Below are 19,826 nucleotides of genomic sequence, written 5' to 3'. Positions count from 1 at the left end.
GATAATTTGCTATAGTAAAAAGAGCAGGGACTTTGGAAACAAACAAACTTTGTGCTTGAAACCTAGTTCCACCACTTATGTAATTGCTATACGGCCTTGGGCAATCACTTAAACCTTGAATTTCTGTTTTTTCTTCTTTAAATTGGCAATAATAATGTGCATCTTACAAGATTTTTAGTATAAATGAGATGCATAAATATTTATGAAGATCCTCAAGTGACTGCAGAGTTAGTTTTCTTTCCCTCTGTTAATCACAGAGTAGGGTTTACTTTTACTTAGAAGCCCAGCAGGAAGTTCTGGAAAGGAAGGTTTGGTTTGAGATTACCTTCCCACGCCCAGACTTGGTTACCAGAAAATGCCCCAGAAGCCCGGGACAGTCATCTATGGATTATGTGAGCCAGACAGCAGCCTCGGTAGGGAGGTAAATGGCTGGAGTGAGCAGGAGGGAGGGTGCAATTCCTCTTGAGTCCCAAATTCATGATATGCCCTCATTCTGTGTGCAAGGCGAAGCTGTAGGCTCACTCGCATTTCAATTAGTGTCCCCCTAACCCCACCAAAATGTACTCTACTACCAAGTAGAAGAAATTTTGAATTATCTGGAGTTTTATATTTAGGTTGTCATGAATTTTATTATATGTCCTAATTGTAATAAGAGCTACCAACTCTACAGTGCTTGCTGTATGCACACAGTACAGTGTTTAGGTACTTTTCATATATTCTCTAATTCATATAATTCCTTTGATTTTTAGCTGTTGCTAAAATATCCATTTTAATAGATAAAGTGACAGAGACCCTGAAGGATTTGATAGCAAGCCCAAAGTTGCCAGTTTAAAATATGTAAGTTGCTGATTGCTAAGCTTGTACTGCCATAAGATATTGTTTAGATAAATCCTTTTATCACATTCATGATTATCTGTGGCCCCTGTAACCTTCTGAACTGTCATGACTCTGTCAGCCCCATGGTGATGTATATTGTGTGTTCTCACAGAAACTGGCCCCTGGAGTCAGCCAGTTTGCTTACACCTGTGTACAGGACCACCCCATTTGGACGAATCAGCAATTTTGGGAGACAACCTTTTACAATGCGGTGCAGGAACAGGTTCGATCCCTGTATCTCTCAGCCAAGGAAGACAATCATGCCCCACATCTGAAGCAAAAGGTAAGATAAAGAAAGGTACTTGTGTGGGGCTGGGGTCCTGGCTTCAAGGAAAGCTTACTCAGGTATTCCCAGGGCCAAAGGAAATCTAGCCACTTCCTACCAGTGTATTTCGGGTTTACTTTAGGAAGCCCTCTGGTGAGCATCTTTATCCTGTTGATTTCTGACATTTTTTTCCATAATAACTTCTTACTACAGTTCTGTAGCACTAGAATTGTTTTATTGTATTTTAATAAATAAGAATTCCCTGGAAACAATTATAGGAAGTTGAACAGAAAGAATAAACCTAAAATACCTAGGCAGAGGTCTTTATGCAATTAACTTCTTGAAGAAATGTCAAATTAAAGTCAGTTGACTCTAAAATAAATGCCAAAAGTATGCCAGCAATAAATCTAGGTCTTCTTTTAGGAGTATTCTATATGTTTCCATATATTTTTATCACCATAAAATAAATTTAAGGAAACTATCAAGAAAATAGTTTAAAATAAAGAAAATTGGTTTTAATTTGAAAGCGCAGTTTAAATTTTTCTGAAATTTTGAAATGTCATACACTAGCTGTCTGGTCTTGGGCAATTCACTTTACCTTTCTGTGCCTTATTTCTACATTGGTAAAATCAATAGATAAGATTATTGTAAGATTTTAATGTCTAATACAAGTAAAGGACATTGAAGAGTTCCTGGCACATACTAAATAATAACTGTTAGAAATTACTGTCCTCATTAATTGAACTTAAAGCAGCACTAAGGGCTGATTATCAGTGTTGATTCACTTGAAGAGTAGTTTTTTTTTTTTAGTTTTTTTAATTTATTTTTTTATTGAAGTATAATTGAAGAGTAATTTTTTTTTAAATTTTATTTATTTATTTATTTATGGCTGTGTTGGGTCTTCGTTTCTATGCGAGGGCTTTCTCTAGTTGTGGCAAGCGGGGGCCACTCTTCATCGCGGTGCGCGGGCCTCTCACTATCGCGGCCTCTCTTGTTGCGGAGCACAGGCTCCAGACGCGCAGGGTCAGTAGTTGTGGCTCACGGGCCCAGTTGCTCCGCGGCATGTGGGATCTTCCCAGACCAGGGCTCGAACCCGTGTCCCCTGCATTGGCAGGCAGATTCTCAACCACTGCGCCACCAGGGAAGCCCCTGAAGAGTAATTTTTAATCCTACATGCTGGGCTAATACATTGCTGCTGATCCTTTCCTCCATTTTAAATTTGCCTTATATTATGTGAGATAAATGAACCTCGATAGCTAACTGAAACTACCTAGTATTCACATATTTCTATGACCTCAAGTAATTTTAAACATATTATTGATCTATTATTGAGTATGATAAGAACAGAAACTTTAATAACAAATAGCACTATATGACATCTATCTGATATTTCAAATTATTGTTGTACAGTTAGCTTTAATTGTTTTTTCTTAATTTAAAATTCTGATTTTTCTTTCAAAACACCAGATGCACTTGGAAAAGGGGTAACTTGTAGCAGATCCAAAGAGTATTAGCTCGAAATCATATTCTAGAAATAATTGGCCTGGTGGGGTGCTTTTAATAATTTTTAAAGAAGATGTGGTGCTAACTTTGGTATATCTCAAAAACGTTCATAGAGCAAATACATGTCACTGCTTCTGTGTCCTCTATTCTATAAAAGTCTGTCTCTGAGCCCCAGTTTAGGTATGAGTGAGACTATAGATATACCAGCTCTTCATAAGCTGTAAAGTGCTGTGCAGATGTGGGTTACTGCTGTTGTTTAACTCTTCAGCCTGTAGGAAACCCCTCTTAAAAATCCCATGGACACCTATATACCCATGTGGTGATAATGTTTGATTCCCATATTTACAAAGAAACCTAGCTCTATTTTTTTGTGACTTTGGTCATTCTATCTTCTTCTCCAAAGAGCAGAAGAAAAGAAACATAGCAGAGTATTAGAAAATGCTACTGGCACATTTGACCTGAGCGTTAATAGGTACTTCAGGTCAACAATTTGTTATAACTGGCAACTTGAAGGGGATAGAGCCATAGAGATAAATAAATGCAGTGAAATGTTAGCAATGAGAAGTGTGTACATCTTTGTTTTGCTGCTGCTTCCTTGGGTTTGTCATGTGGTTCCATTCAAGGCCTGTTGGAGCTCAGAAAAAAAGACTAGGTTTCATGTTGTTGTTGTTATATTTTGTTTATATATTTTCATTTTTACTGACATAGGTATTTGATAGATGAATTATTAAAACATCTTCCATGTTTTTTGAAGCTAATGTGAAGTGATAGATTTGGATTTTTTTTTATTTTTATTATTTTTTTTTAATTTTGGCTACGTTGGGTCTTCGTTGCTGCAGACAGGCTTTCTCTAGTTGTGGCGAGCGGGGGCCACTCTCCGTTGCAGCGCACAGGCTTCTCATTTGCGGTGGCTTCTTTTGTTGCGGAGCACGGGCTCTAGGTGCGAGGGCTTCAGTAGTTGCAGCACGTGGGCTCAGCAGTTGTGGAACACAGGCTCTAGGGAGCATGGGCTTCAGTAGTTGCAGCATGCGGGCTCAGTAGTTGTGGCTCACGGGCTCCAGAGCAGAGGCTCAGTAGTTGTGGCGCACGGGCTCCAGAGCGCAGGCTCAGTAGTTGTGGCGCATGGGCTCAGTTGCTCTGCAACATGTGGGATCCTCCCGGACCAGGGATCGAACCCGTGTCCCCTGCATTGGCAGGCGGACTCTCAACCACTGCACCACCAGGGAAGTCCCAGATTTGGATATTTTTGCTTTGGTTTTTAGGGTAAACTGCCTGATGACCAATATCAGGAGAAGACAGCAATGGACCTGGCAGCCGAGCAGCTACGCCTTTGGCCTACTCTGAGCAAATCAGCTCAGCAAGAGCTGGTGCAACGTGAGGAAAGTACTGTCTTCAGTCAGGCCATTCACTTTGCAAACCTCATGGTCAATCTGCTAGTTCCACTAGATACAAGTAAAAACAAGCTCCTAAGAACGTCAGCACCAGGAGACTGGGAAAGTGGGAGCAACAGCATTGTCACAAACAGGTACCAAATGTGGACACACAGAGACCCTCCTATTCATCTTGGCTTAGCACAGAATATAAAGTATTTCGGGTAAATATTGCTATACATATTTCAAAAATTAACCATTTTCCTCATCTTCAGACTTGCTCAGCTTTTCTCTATTAAAAGACTTTCACTACATCCAACTACTGTTAATCACCTCCCATACTCTCTTCTCTTTTATGACCTCTGATTTTTCAAATGTCTCAACCACTACTGATCCAGCCCTTCAGTTACTTTCCACCACAGCAATTTACAGAAAGCACTCTGGAAAATTACTAATGAACTCCTTCTTGTCAAAGTGATTACTTGTTTCTTGGCCCTCCTTTTCCTCAGTTTATCCATTGCATTTGCCTATAATCATGTCCTCAACCATTCCTTGCTCTTAACCCTACTACTTCCCATACCACTGAGAATAAAACCATAAGGCCTAACAGGATCTGGCCCCTGGCTATTGCTCAGACCTTATTTCCTATCACTCTTCTATCAACGAAACTGGTATCCCTGTTCAACATTCGAGGCATGATACTGCCTCAGGGCCTTTGTACTTCTTGTTCCTGCAATCTGGAATACTCTTCGTGAAATAGGCATAAGAATCACCCCCTCACTTCATTTAGTTCTCTGCTCTAATGTCACCCACCCAGAGAGGCCTTCCTGACTTCCCTGTCTTAAGTAACACATCCATCACTTGCTCATACCTTTTTTTTTCTTTCATGACATTTTCTACAATCTGATTTACATAGTGAGTGGCTAAGGCACCTAAGTTCGTTAATGCTTTGGGATGGTGTGATGGCCAAATTCACTGGTTTGCTTTACTTCTAACACTGATTCAGCTAATGTGGTTGGATTTGGAAAAAAGAGAAGTGAGTAGTTTAGAATTGGCAGTGAGTCTTTTCCATGACTAGCAGTCTAAAAGAAGTCATAGGAGGCAGGAGTATTTATTGAATTTAAAAAAAAAAAAAAAAGCAACACGGGCAGGTATTACACTTTCACATCTGCTCCATTTCAAATTTATTCCCTTCTTTTACATGATTTTTATCACCTACAAATGATGGCTTCAAAGTGACCAAAATGGTTGTGATTCACTGACAGAAAGAAGAATATTGGCAAGAGAAGGGTTCATAGGACAATTTTGTTCTTCCATTTGGAAAAATATGCTACTTGCTGAAAAAAGTTCTTTTACTTTGCCTACCAGGGACATGTCCCCCGGTTGCCAAAGGCCAAAGATAGCCATATTACTTTGTCTGGCTCCATGTGGCAATTAATTTGGAAGGACAAGTTTTTTTAGAAGGTTCAAGTATCAGATAAAATTTAAAGTCTCTTTTTGTTTTATTTTCTGTGGTTCGTGAGTTCCTCTTAGAAAAATGACAGAAGGTATTCCTTACAAAAACAAATCTGGATCCAAAGAACAATGCCTGACAATAGCTTCCAAATGTAGGCAAACAGAACATCATGTTTCACCACCATCACTTATAGAGAAGCCATGGAGTTAAGTGAGGTTTCTACTTGAGTATACATCCCTTTGAGCAAGTTTAAATTGCTATGGAAGATCACTGTGATATAGTAGTCATTTGTTTTACTGATCATGATTTCTTTCCTGGACTTTCTTAGTATTGCAGGAAGTGTAGCTGAGAGCTATGATACAGAAAGTGGGTTTGAAGATTCAGAGAATAATGACATTGCCAATTCTGTTGTGCGTTTTATTACCCGATTTATTGACAAAGTTTGTACAGAGAGTGGAGTTACTCAGGATCACATCAAGAGCCTGCATTGCATGATACCAGGTAATTACTTTGCAGATATTAAAGAACCAGAATATTAGAGATAACTGAATAAAAATTATTCTTATGGGTCTGTTTTCTCCAGCATAATACTTGGCTTCCATGTAGTTTAGCCATGCTATTTATTTTTGTTTCGATTAGTTTTTTTCAATAGTTTTAAATTATAGTAAAATATATCATAAAATTTGCCGTTTTAAACTTTTTTAAGTGTAAAATTCAGTGGCATTAATTATATTCACAATGTTGTACAACTGTCACCACCTGTCTATTACCAAAACTTTTTCATCACCCCAAACAGACACTCTGTACCCATTAAGCAACAGCTCCCCATTCTCCACCCTCTAGCCCCGGTTACCTCTAATCTGCTTTCTATCTCTATGAATTTGCCTGTTCTAGATACTGCATATAAGTGAAATCATATAATACTTGTCCTTTTGTGTCTGGTTTATTTCATTGAGCATGTTTTCAAGGTTTATCCAGTTGTAGCAGGTATTGTAACTTCATTTCCTTTTATGACTGAATAATACTCTAATTGTATGGTTATACCGCATTTTATTTATCCATTCATCTGTTGATGGACACTTGGATTGTTTTGACCTTCTGGCTGTTGTGAACAGTGCCACTATGAATATTCATGTACAAGTATCTGAGTCTTATTTTCAGTTCTTTTGGGTATATACCTCGGAATGGAATTACTGAGTCATATGGTAATTCTGTGTTTAACTTCTTGAGGAACCACCAAACTATGATTAGTTTTTAATTCTAAAATATCCAGAATTTGTCTTAATTCTGCTTGTTTGGTACTCTTTCATTTTGAATACTCTGATTCATCCCAGGAATTGTAGCTATGCACGTTGAAACCCTAGAAGCAGTGCATCGAGAGAGTAGAAGACTTCCACCTATACAGAAGGTAATTATTCCAGACTACATGCTTTCAGAGTATAAAATCTCTTAAAAATAGCAACAGTAGACAGTTGTGCCCCAGAAAGTACCTTCTCCTAACCTTCTACAGAGACCAGCTCTAGTTTTAATGATACATTAAACTTTGAGAGGAGTTTACATGTAGATCCTCATAAAAAAAGATACTGAAACAGAATAGTGGATCAACAAAGGAGCAATAATAACCTCTTGTTGAGTCTACTTTTATAGGCAAGGCATAAATTATGAACATTCTAACTTCCAAGCCCAAGCCACGATTTTATGCCCTGCCTATTTTCCCCCAAAAATGACTTAAGGCAATTACCATAAAATCACCAGGTTCCTGAATCTGTATGCATTACAAGCATACATCGCAAACATCTGGGAAGTCTATTAAAAATTGAGAGGCCTGAATCCCAACCCAGCCTCCTGAATAGGAGTACCCTGGGATTTGGCCTGGGAATCTGTACTTTAACAAGCCTCCCAGATGATTATTTTGCAGTTAGTCTGGCACCAGTCTGTGGGACTAGGGTTCAAGACCCTCTTACCTATATAACAGAACTACTAAAAATAAATTCAAAGGAGAAATCAGAAGCCAGATGGAAAGGAAAGATAATTCTATCAGAAATCTGACACACAGTGATCATTATACTCTGGCTTTACATTTAGCTCTGAGCTTCCTAGAGCCAACAAAAAGAATAGTGCTGATTTATATAGTTTTTATTGCTCAGTAAAAAAAAATCATAAGCGTATTAGGTCTTCAGGAGAGATGGATTTTTTTGTCTAGCACTGAACACTTCAGGGGAGTGTATCATGTGGTTCCTTACTTCCCAAGATGTATAAATGGTTATAGCTTGGCCATTTTTTGTGTTAATCTTTATAAAAGGCTAAGAAAGGCTCTTTAAAGATGCATCCATTTTTTAAAAGTATTTGTTTTTTCAATTTTCAAAGTAACAATGCTTTTGTATAAAATTGAAACATTAAAGAAGCACACATTGTACAAAATGAAAGTCCCCCATGGTCCTCCTCACCCTGACCTCTACCCTTAACCATGATAGCACCACCTTTAACAGTTTGGTTCATATTCTAAAAGGGGATCATAATATACACACTGGTTGGTAGCTCTTTTTTTACTTAGCAATGTATTCTGGCATCTTTCTATGTTTACATATATAGATCCATGTCATTCTTTTTAATGGTTGCAAAATGTTCCATTGAATAGGTATCTCAAAAAGTTTAGTAATTTCCAATGATTTTACTGTGAATAAGCAATGCTGAGAAGAATCTTTTTACATTTGGATATAGAAACATCATTTCTGCCTCTTCCCAAATCTGTTTACTCATTTTGGCTACTTGGGAAGTCTGGCTCAAATTTTTTAGATCTGTAACTGCAAAGATAACCTTGGTCTAAGGGTTGGAAATCCCACTAGAGTTGTGTTTAAATTAACTTTCTCTGTTGCTAGCCCAAGATTCTTAGACCTGCTCTACTGCCAGGAGAAGAAATTGTTTGTGAAGGTCTTCGAGTCCTGCTGGATCCTGATGGAAGAGAAGAAGCCACTGGAGGCCTTCTTGGAGGCCCTCAGCTCCTGCCAGCAGAAGGAGCCTTGTTCCTCACCACATACAGAATTCTGTTCAGAGGGACTCCCCATGATCAGCTAGGTATGGCTCATATAATGCCATCAGAACAGGGTTATCTATGTGCTACATGAGGCTTTGATTCCATCTGTGTGCAGTGATTTGCGGGTCAGTTCAGATTCAGAGTAAGCCTTTTTGCCACACAGCTTTATTTTTAGAACTTTTGTCTGTCAAAGCTAATGATAATTTGGATCATAGATTCTTATTTGAAGAACCAAAGGTATCTTCTAGAGAGCAAACCACGGTTCATCCACTGAAACTATAATAATTTCATGAGGCAGCATTTTGTGACTTAGGGATATTCATAGTATCCAGCTACTAACATCCTCTGCTGATTTGCCCCACCTTCTGAGTCCTGCAGTAAACTGTAAGGCTGAGGTTTTCCAGACTCATGATCCCTTTTGTGGAAGGGTGTGCTAAGCATTGCAGGGCTGTACAGCACTAACTAACTAACCCCACTTCTCTCATTCCATTTCAACTAACCCCATTCCTCTCTTAGCAGACCTCTCTTCTATTCAGCAGACCTCTCTTCTAAGAAGATACCTCTCTTCTATTCAGTAAACTCCCTCAACTTCTATTTTCTACTACGCTCTACAATCTTCTGTATTAGAAAGGAATAGCATACCATATCAAGTCCGAATTATCTTTTTTAAGTCTCTATATAAACTAGTCTCTATATAAACTATTCTGGTTGATAGGAAAAGCATATAAGGTTTTGGGTAAAATTATTGGACTCCAAATCAAGAAGCTCAGGTTTAGATCACTGTTGACCAATCCTGATATCTTAAGTGAGTCCCCTAACCTCTCTGAGTTTCAATTTCCCCTTTTATAAAATTAGGGAATTGGACTTGCTTGGTGATAATGCAGTTGCTCTCAGCCTTGACTGCGTATATGAATTATCTGGGAAGCTTTAAAAAAAAGTTTTTTTTTTTCTGGGCCTAACTCTCAAACAATTGAATTAGAATCTGTAATAGGATTCTAGGAGGGGGAAGACCCAGGCATCTGTGTATTTTTGTTACATACTGAGGATTGAGAAACATTGGGATAAATGGTCACTAGAATTCTTTCCTCATCTGAAATTATTTATTCAATAGCATTTGATGAGTGTGTACTATGTGTTGTGCACTTTGTTAGACAGTGGAATTCAGATGTATAAACTGTATTATCTTCAAAATCTCACAGTTGTATAATCCCTTGCTTAGATAGCATCAAGATGGTTTATTGGTCATAAAGATTGCTTACCACATGAAAAGCAAAAAGCTCGTAAAATTCAATAAAGAAAATGAATCAGCAGGAATAGTTGTGCTCTTTTGAAAAAGAGTGAAAAAGAGAGCAAAATTTCTCAATCCTCTCCTGTCATGATACTGTAAATAAATTACATTTGTATTTGTAAGCAAGTGTATTTTTAAAACTAAATATCTAGTACTTAAAGCATTTTTTTGTACTAAAACCTTTGTGAACTCAGTGGCCATAAACATATATTTTGGGCATATAAATATATGAGATACTTGGTCATTTAAATTGCTCTAATTTATGTCTTTTAAAGAAATCAAAGCCGTATTTAGTGTGAAAGCTTGTATTGGTCTCTTGTTTTTTCCTGACAATTTTTGGGTTAATTTCACATTTTAGGAAAATTATTTTCATCAGAGAAAAGTTTTGTATTTGCCTCTTTTATTTTATTTCTCTTTTTAAGTTAATTTAAATTTTAAAATTTCTCCTTTAATGCCACATAGAAATCTGATCATTTGACATGTGTTATATAAGCATAAGTTATTTAATACATCTTAGAACTTAAATCCTGTGTATGTCTTGATTTTGTTTAGTCTCTGGGTATGAGTCTAATATAAGAATTTTCCAGGTTAGGAATTTAGAAGTTCAGGGACTGAGGAATTCTGATAATAATAAGTAGATTACTTAATATATGGGCTCTTAAGTCAGATAAACCTAGTTCAAATCTCACCCCCTTTGGCTGACTAGCTGAGGGGCCTTGCCCTTTGCTACTCCTTTCTGTTACTTGTACCGCTGCCTGAAATGCCCACCCTTTTCCCCTCTGCAGATCCAAACCTACATTCTCTTCAATGCTCACCTTCTCTCTCACTTCTTCCAGGAATCAGTCTCTAGCCATCTAGCGTGCAGAAGTCTTCTCCTCTTCTGAAATATTTAAAGCCATGTTCCCTCAAACCTAGGAGCTAATTGCATGTTGTTGTATTCTGTATTCTCCATGTGACTTTCCACCCCCGTGGGGAACTGTGAGCTCTCCAAGGGAAGCTTCATGTGTGCTACTTCTTTTCTAGATGCTCATCTTCATACCCTCAGGTAGTTGATAAATAATTATTTGTATTTTCCCTTTCTTGCTTTAATATTTAAACTCCTGAAAATCTTGGGCCTAAGCCCAATCATATATCTTCTGAAGGCACATATACATAGTATAGCACCTTTATACAAAAACAAACTTTAACAATCTTTTCTCTTTTGCTTTATTATTACATTAAATATGATAAATGTCTTTTCAATATTTGAAGATACTTCTTTTCTTCTGTATAAAACCTACCCTTCCTATAAGATACCTTAAACCAGATGATCTTGTGTGGCACATAATAAGCTGGGGAACTAGAATGAAGACTGGCAGGCTGGGACAGTTCCTTCACTCCGGGAAAGGATTGTTTCTCAGGAATGAATTGCCATGCAACAAAATTAATGAATGCGATTCTAGAGTCGTAGCACTTTCTCTCACTGCATTCCTGGACATTGTCCTCTCCAGACACATTTCTCCGGCAGAGGCTGGTGAAATGAGCAGCAGAGACTCTAGAAATGAGCTGTTCGGGCTTCCCTGGTGGTGCAGTGGTTAAGAATCCGCCTGCCAATGCAGGGGACACGGGTTCGAGCCCTGGTCCGGGAAGATCCCACATGCCGCGGAGCAACTAAGCCCGTGAGCCACAACTACTGAGCCTGCGCTCTAGAGCCCACGAGCCACAACTACTGAGCCCACATACCACAACTACTGAAGCCCGCGCGCCTAGAGCCTGTGCTCCGCAACAAGAGAAGCCACCACAATGAGAAGCCCGCGTGCAGCAACGAAGACCCAATGCAGCCAAAAATAAATAAATAGATTTATTTTAAAAAAAGAAATGAGCTGTAAAGTGCTCTTGCTTAGTCTGTACCCTGTCTTCCTATAGTTGGTGAGCAGACAGTTGTGCGAAGTTTTCCCATTGCCTCCATCACCAAGGAGAAGAAGATCGCAATGCAGAACCAGCTACAACAGAACATGCAAGAAGGATTGCAGATCACATCAGCATCTTTTCAGGTATTAAGAAAGGGAGCCATTTGTCTGCTGTTTAAAAGTTTTCTACAAATGATGTCATGGCCACTTTCTTTTGATCATATGGTCAGGAGTTAGAGGATGAGGAGAATCAGAGGGTCTGAGAGGGTAATCTTTGATTGAGTCAACTCTTGAATGGTATTGGATTTAATCCTCCATTTCCTGAGCCCTGCGGTCAACTCAGAATAATAACAGATTATCTGTCGATATTCAGTGATCTTAGAAATTCAGACACACACAGTTGACTCTTATTCTGTGCCAAGTCATACCTCAGTTTGTGTTTGATAAAGCCTTTAGACAGAAAGCATCTCTTGGGATCTATTTCAGAAGGAAATGTCCTGTGGCTCTTCTGTGGAAGAGGTAGAGCTCTGAGAATTATAGCTAGGTCTAAGGTTCTAACTAAGTAACCCCTGATGAAGCAAAGGTTTTTTCAGGGAGCTCTGAACGTATCAGAACTTGTGAAATTATTGATGCAAAGCAGACACTTGGAAGAGTGATCTTTTCTTAGTTTTCCTTTTTTTATAATTCTCGGTCTGCGACATTGTGCTCTTCTCACTCTTCCTGCCTTGTCTCTGACTTCTCAGATTTGCAGGGGTTCCAGTTCTTGCCTCGTTCCTTCCAGGCAAGAAGCCCTCCCTAGTACCTCCATATGCTAATTGTGTGAAATGTAAGTCTGCTGATCTCTAGGCCCAGACCTTCTCTGGTCACCTGAGAGCACTGACCTCCTAGAGATTTCTTCACTATTCCAACTGCCAAAGGACTCTAAACTAGAATGCTGCATGGGTCTACTGGCTAGGATTCTAGTCAAACTGAATTTTTTCTTCCTAGATTTATAGTATCTCTGGGTAGGAAGAGACCTTCTTTGACCTTCTTAGGTCAAATTCTCTATCTAGAACCAACAGTTAATAAATGAGAAGGACATGTTTCCTGCTCCAGCCACTATAAGTTAATTTCCCTATCCCATCATAGAAAAGATAGTCTTGAATTCCCTGGCGGTCCAGTGGTTAGGACTCCGTGCTTTCACTGCCGAGGGCCTGGGTTCATTCCCTGGTCAGGAAACTAAGATCCCACAAGTCATGCGGCTCAACCAAAAAAAAAAGAAATGAAAAGAAATTGAGAAAAGATAGTCTTAAAGAAGCTCAACTTCAAGATACACGATTTTCCTTGCCAACTAACCATCTATAACAAGTAAACCTTTCTGAGCCTTTTTTAGTTTTGAAATTTTTAAATTTTATTGCATGATATCCAAGGTCCCTTCAACTTTGAAACTCTTGCCATTTAGTATTATTATTTTTTTGTTATTTCAGTAATTTGGGGGGAAGCTATCTGGAAATCCTTAATGTTTCTGATATGTTTAATTTCTTTTGTCCCTAGTTGATTAAAGTAGCATTTGATGAAGAAGTGAGTCCAGAAGTGGTAGAGATCTTTAAGAAACAGCTGATGAAGTTTCGTTATCCTCAGTCCATTTTTACCACCTTTGCTTTTGCTGCTGGACAAACTACCCCACAAATAATTTTACCCAAGCAGAAGGAAAAAAACACTTCCTTTCGGTAAGAAGACAGGTTTCTTCATTTCAGCTCTCCCATAGTTGACTGTCAGGCGAAGTGACCTACCTTTTGGGTCAATATGTGACTGTTTTTTTTGTTTGCTGTTTTGTCACACCCATTGAACCAAGCTCAGGAGTTATGGAACAGCAGCATCAATATATGTAACAATCATGTCCATTGCTCATGATGCATTTTTAGAATGTGAAATTCTGTTTTCCCTTTTTCCTGTACTGATCGCTTTCTAACTTCAGCTTTCATTAATATCCAGGCCTAGTAGACAGTTTTGCTCTGGTCTAGAGATGAGAATGTTTATTTTTTCTTTTTCTTTTTTTGTAACTTTTTATTTAGATATAATTTCAAATTTATAGAAAAGTTACAACATAGTACAAAGGATTCCTGTATACCCTTTACCCAGATTCACCAGTTGTTTGTTTTATTCCATTTTCTTTATCATTTTCTCTCTCATATATATATTTTTTCTAAACCATTTGAGTTACATATAAAATGCCCCTTTATCCTTAAATACATCAGTATACATTTCCTAAGAACAAAGACATTATCTTATATAACCACAGTACAGTAATCACAACCAGGAAATTTAATTGGCATAAAACTTTTATCTAACCCAGATTCCATATTCAAATTTTGCTTATGAGCCTTTACAGCTACTTTTTTTTTTTCTGTCTGGTATAGGATCCAATCCAGGATCAGGCATTGCATTTACTTGTCATATTTCTTTAGTAGGAATCCTTATTTTCTGATGAAAATGTTGAGGAATTCATGTTGAAACTTTTAAATTTCAGTTATTACAAAATAACAATTGCTTTAAAATTCTCTTCAGTTAGTGATAAAATATAAGGCTTAACATTTCAGTCCATTCATCATCAAACACCTGGAATTTGGGCATCTGCTAGTACAAATTACATATTAGGGAGTACTCTGCAGACTTTGGAGAAAAGGCCTTCCTTTTGCCTGAAAGTGGGGTAGGTTGGGGATTATAGGTGATTTGAAGTCACAGACAGTATGTCATTTCTAAACTGCATAACTGGCCACTTGTACCGTTGTTACCTGGTAAGCAAAGGAGACCACACATAGCCAGATATGAGATGCTGAAGAAGTATGAACAGCTTTCTAGGCAATTACAGTGGTGAGCCAAGCATCTTATCTTAGCACTGTGGGGTCACAGGGGAGCCTATGATATTCATTATCTCAGCCCTCTATGGAAGAAACAAAGCTTTGTATGGTGTTTTATGTTTAGAAACTGTCGGGGTGGGGTTGGTTATATACGTCTATAAAATCAAGCTGATTCTGTCAAGCTACAACAGAGATATAGCAATTGTAAATTTTAAAATATCTTAGAATTGTCTTGCATATATAAAACAAAAGATATAGCTCTAGCTGGAAAAAATTCAAAAATCCCATTGAGTTTAAGTTACACCTGAAGTGATTCACAATAGGCTTAATTAGGAAATATCAGTATTCTGTGATTTCTAACAACTATGTAAAACATGCTCATAACCCTCAGATTTACACTTCAGATCATTAAAGACAAGGTCTGGACAATAAAAGAATCCTTACCACCTTTCATCGAATGACAAGAAAACACAAAAAGAGTTCTGTTCTTTGCAATAAAGAAGAACATAATCAAAAACAATCTTACTTGAAACCTTCATCTCAATATGATTATTCAGGAAATAGGTTCTTTATTTAATTCTTTGGATTGTAGATATCTATACCCAGAATTTCTATCAGCAAGAAAAAGTAAACCATTTAAATAAATAAAGTACTTTTAGGTCCAAATGACTTAAATCCTAGTTTCTCTTTAATGAAAGCTGATTCTCAAAAGGATACTCAAATTTCTGGTTTCTTATTTTTTCTCCTCTCAAACAGGGGAATGATTTTACTCTTTTCTATATCTCAGAAGGCTTCTAGTGTCAGAAGGCAGGACACCACACATACACATTTAAAACACTTAAGAAATAAGTAAAGGTGTTGCCAGTTATAATTGTCAAGATCTTAAAGAAAAGCTTATGAGTTAGTAGAGAGTTTGAATCAGCAGAGAAGGAGGCAGGCTGGCTTTCCACGCAAGAGGACTTCCACAAGCATAGTCTGTGGGAACTGGTGGGGGCAGTGGCATGGATAACCAGAGTGGGTTAGGGGCATGCTTGACCAAAAAGCCAAACTGGGGAGTTTAGATGGGGAATGATAAGTAGTTTGTGTCCCACTCTAGGTTCTTGCACTTTTTGCCTAAAACAGTGTCCTGATGACAGCAGTGTTTTATGGGAAATTAGTCTGCTGACATGTAAAAAGTGATCTAAAGAAAGAGAGGCTTAATGAAGGTCTGGACAATGCTAGTGGCTGTGGGAATAGAGAAGAAACAAGTTGAGCAACGTAGGTATCAAAAAATATAAGTGGCATCTTCATATTCAATTGACATTCTCTTTGGTTTTATGACTTGTAGCACCTTCTCAAAAACAATTGTGAAAGGTGCCAAAAGGGCAGGGAAAATGACAATTGGGCGGCAGTATTTATTGAAGAGGAGGACAGGGACAATTGTGGAAGAGAGAGTGAACCGTCCTGGATGGAATGAAGAGGATGACATATCTGGTATGTGAGAACTTGTTTTTCCTTCATGAATGAACTTTATATCTTTCTTCTTACATGAGTAAGAACAAGAGACTAAGACATAGTTGTACTTAAACCTGACTCTCAAAAACCTAGATCTATCTAATAAGATGGGAGGCACTTACCAGCTTCTCAGAACTGGAAAAAAATTTTTTTTATTTTCCCAATATTCCATTGTTCAGAGAAGATTTTGTTAAGTTATATTCCTCCTCTACCAAATCCATAGAGCTGATTGGCCACTGTTATGTGGGTCTCATTAAAGGGAGAAAGAAAGAAACCCCACTGCATAGAAAATTTAGGTATAAAGTAGTCCCCCATACCTTATTGTTATGGAATAAGAATAAGGAAATAAGGGCACTAAATATTCAAAGTTGAAGATTTGAGGTTTTGGTAAGAACATTGTGGGTGCTCTTAATCAAAATGGGGGGCCTAAGATGAAGGCATTCTTAGATGATAAGAAAAAAGTGCCTGCTAAATATTTAAAAGAGCAGAATCTGGGAAGCTGAGATAACTCTCAGTCAGGAAAATAAAGGCAGAAAACTAGCAGCAAAAGTTTTCTGTTCCTTAACCTAGTGTCAAGTATGCTTATGGAATTAACACTAGAGAGAATCTGATCTAATAGAGGGGCTGCCATTGTACCCTTTTCTTTCTCAGGCTCTTAGACTCAATCAGTGATTATACAACTGCTACTTTTACTCCTACTAATAACAACAAGAACATTTTAAAGAAAGAAACCTCATCTTTAGAGAGATCACTGGCTAAAGGTCTCCATTTCAGTATGTGTATCTACGGGCTTGCCTCTGGGGGCAGTGAAAAGACCATTTATTGGAACCCTGGCTTCTCACAGTCACATGGAAAGCCATACAAAAACTACTGCTACCCATCACTATTGACTTCTAATTCGAAGATTTTATGATTTCACAGAACAAAAACTTATTCTATGATAGTTATTCCACCAAAAGACCAAATTATACAATGCTCTTTGCTCCTCTGAAGATAAGAGGCCAACACAAATAAAACTGATACCTAATGATATATTTGCATTGTGAAGTTCACAAACTAAAGCACAAAGTCTTATATTTATAGAGATAAGCTGGGTTTTTTTTTTCCTTTTAATGGAAGAGAGCCATATCATTCCCTTTGACTTTAGAACTTTGAGTACATTTCCAAAAACTTTGAAAGCTTAATTTGACTTCTCTCACTTTAAAAATAAACAGGGAAGTAAGTAAAGATAGTTTTTAACATGGAAATTTTTTTTTTTTTTTTTAGTTAGAACATGCAGTACCAATTAGGAATGTTGTTTTTTTTAAAATCCTCCCTAAAATACTTCATTATTGGGTAAATTCTTCCAACATCTAAAATCTTAAAGGACTCTGTAACCTGCGATTGCAAAATTGTGAGGGAGTTTCCCATATATACCACATCCTCTGACAAAATATAACTTCCACCAAATACAACTCCTTCATACCTAAGAAAGGTCGTTTCCCACTAGTGAACTTCTGCTTAATCTAAAAATTTCTAATAAAAACTTATGCTCTTTGAAGTTAACTGAAACCTGGAATGATGAGTTTGTGTAGTGATCATGTTAGAGATCAGTTTTACTGACAGGTTAGTCTCTCACAAAGTATGAGTGTTTATTCTATAGAGTCCTAAATAGAAATCACTCCAAGTGGACATTAATAAGCAAGCCTGACTGAAACAGAAAAATATGGGTAATGAATTCAAAATTATATTGTTTTTAGAACTTTTGAGTTAATTTCCCTGACATTTTGAGTTAGTTGAGCTCCTGATATTTTATTTCCTGACTATTACAGTTTTAATTTATGTTTAAGCATAATGATTCCTCAGAGAAGTTACATGATTTAATTTTGGTATACATAGCACCTCTAGCCCTAATATAAACCTCTCTTGGTTAAGCATCCTCTTCAGAAGGAAGTTTTTAATCCTCTGCTTTGAGCTATATCATTTCTTCAAAACCTGTTTCTGCCATCACAGTTTCAGATGATAGTGAACTCCCCACAAGTACCACCCTGAAGGCTTCGGAGAAATCTACAATGGAACAGTTAGTGGAAAAAGCTTGTTTCAGAGACTATCAGCGTTTAGGTTTGGGAACCATAAGTAGCAGCTCTTCTCGCTCAAAACCAGAGTACTTTCGAATCACTGCCTCCAACAGGATGTATTCACTCTGCCGGAGGTAAGTCTGTTGGTGGTGTCCAAAAAGAGACCTTTCCTTCCTTCCATTTGAGTCTTGAATGGGCTATTTGCATACATAGCACAGAGAGAAAGAGAGATGCTAGAAAACAGGAGCAAGGTGTCCAGGGGTATGTGTGTTTAAGGGACACTTTTTATGCAGCATGTGCAGGCATCTCACTGACATTCTCAGAAGTACAGTTATATCACTGAACAGTGCCTATTTTAGATCAGAAAGTGAATGGTAAAAGTTTTTGTCCGCTTTATGAATTTCCCATATTTGTCTTTCTCTTCCCATTTGCCTCTCTTCTAACGTGTCTGAGATAGCTTGAGTAAGAAGAGAATTTGCCCAGGCAGAGAGGAGAGATGAAAATCTGCTATAGGTCAGGGGTCTGCAAACTTCTTCTTTAAAGGGCCAAATAGTACATATTTTCAGTTTTGCAGGGTATATGTTCTCTCATTGCAACTACTCAACTCTGCCACTGAAGCAGCCATAGACGGTACATAAATAAATGGGCAAGGCCAGTTTGGGCCCACAGGCTGTAATTTGCTAACCCAAGTGTAGGTTGGGTTTCCTTATGCTGTCTAATTAGAAATTTTTCAAGAGATATTACTTAAAGAATGTAAATGAACACATTTTCTTTTTTCTGTTCTTTTGTCTATTGCTGTTTTATATATCTGTTAAGCCCTATTCCATGCTTTATATCTTTTAAAACTACATTTCTACCATCCACAAGTTTAATCATTTTCATTTCCAGGTAAAGTCTATTCTTTGCATTTACCAATTCCTGGTTTGATTAAATACAGTAATGCTGTGAAAGTACTTTGTAAGTTGTAAGCCTTGTACATATTTTAGAAAGTTGTCTTAATGTCACTATTAGTTTCAACCCTACTGTTCTCAAAGAACTATAGATATCTCATTTTAAATGACAATTTAAATGTACAAATACCAATGTGAAACTTGAGAAACAAATTGGGAATATAGTGTGAGATTTGGGACAAGTAAAATTTTTGCATTAGGTACTGAAAGGCTGTGATTTTGTTGAGTATGCAGTAATTTTCCTGATACTCTATCGTTCTAACTAAATTCTCTTTGTATATAAGTGTAAGCGAAGGTGTAAGGTGTGATGTCCTACTATTTGAGAAGCTTGCTATCAAAATCATACCTGACAGTGAGAAAACAGACATTATTTATCATTTCAATCTGTCAGAAACAAAATAAAATCTTAATAGACCACTTATTAGAACACTTATTATAAAGAACTTATGGTGATATTAAATAACATAAATCCCTCAAGCTATTAGAAGGAAGGAAATGGAATAATAAAAAATAATCCAAAAGAAGGCAAGAAAGGAGAGAAAAGGAAGCATGGAACAGATGGGACAAATAGAAAGCAAAGAGTAAGATGGTAAATTTAAATTCAAATATATCAGTAATTATGTTACTTATAAATTGATAAATGCTCCAATTAAAAGAAAAAGATAATCAGAATTTTTTAAAGATTTATGCTGCTTTTAAGGGCTTTATCTAATGTACAAGATTACAAAAAGGTTGAAAGTGAACAGAAAGAATACACCATGCAAAACTACCTTTAAAAAAACCTATTGTCACTATATAAATATT

General features: G+C 37.4%; 1 protein-coding gene across 6 annotated transcripts in view; it reads left to right on the top strand.

Annotated features, from left to right (window-relative positions):
• Nucleotides 1-19,826, top strand: part of SBF2 (SET binding factor 2) — a 461,885-nt gene that overhangs the window by 382,678 nt on the left and 59,381 nt on the right. For 5 of the 6 annotated variants that reach the window (XM_061201441.1, XM_061201446.1, XM_061201442.1 and 2 more), the window contains exons 18-26: nucleotides 989-1,159; nucleotides 3,907-4,169; nucleotides 5,799-5,971; nucleotides 6,805-6,878; nucleotides 8,350-8,545; nucleotides 11,698-11,825; nucleotides 13,215-13,390; nucleotides 15,849-15,994; nucleotides 18,008-18,206. In XM_061201441.1, the coding sequence (XP_061057424.1) occupies nucleotides 989-1,159; nucleotides 3,907-4,169; nucleotides 5,799-5,971; nucleotides 6,805-6,878; nucleotides 8,350-8,545; nucleotides 11,698-11,825; nucleotides 13,215-13,390; nucleotides 15,849-15,994; nucleotides 18,008-18,206 (1,526 nt within the window). The remainder of the gene's footprint in view (nucleotides 1-988; nucleotides 1,160-3,906; nucleotides 4,170-5,798; nucleotides 5,972-6,804; nucleotides 6,879-8,349; nucleotides 8,546-11,697; nucleotides 11,826-13,214; nucleotides 13,391-15,848; nucleotides 15,995-18,007; nucleotides 18,207-19,826) is intronic. The other variant, XM_061201443.1, reaches the window with a different exon arrangement.

Source organism: Eubalaena glacialis, chromosome 10 (genome assembly GCF_028564815.1).
Source record: "Eubalaena glacialis isolate mEubGla1 chromosome 10, mEubGla1.1.hap2.+ XY, whole genome shotgun sequence".
NCBI lineage: Eukaryota > Metazoa > Chordata > Mammalia > Artiodactyla > Balaenidae > Eubalaena > Eubalaena glacialis.
Note: the sequence above shows the minus strand (reverse complement) of the source record. Positions and strands in the feature narration are given on the sequence as shown.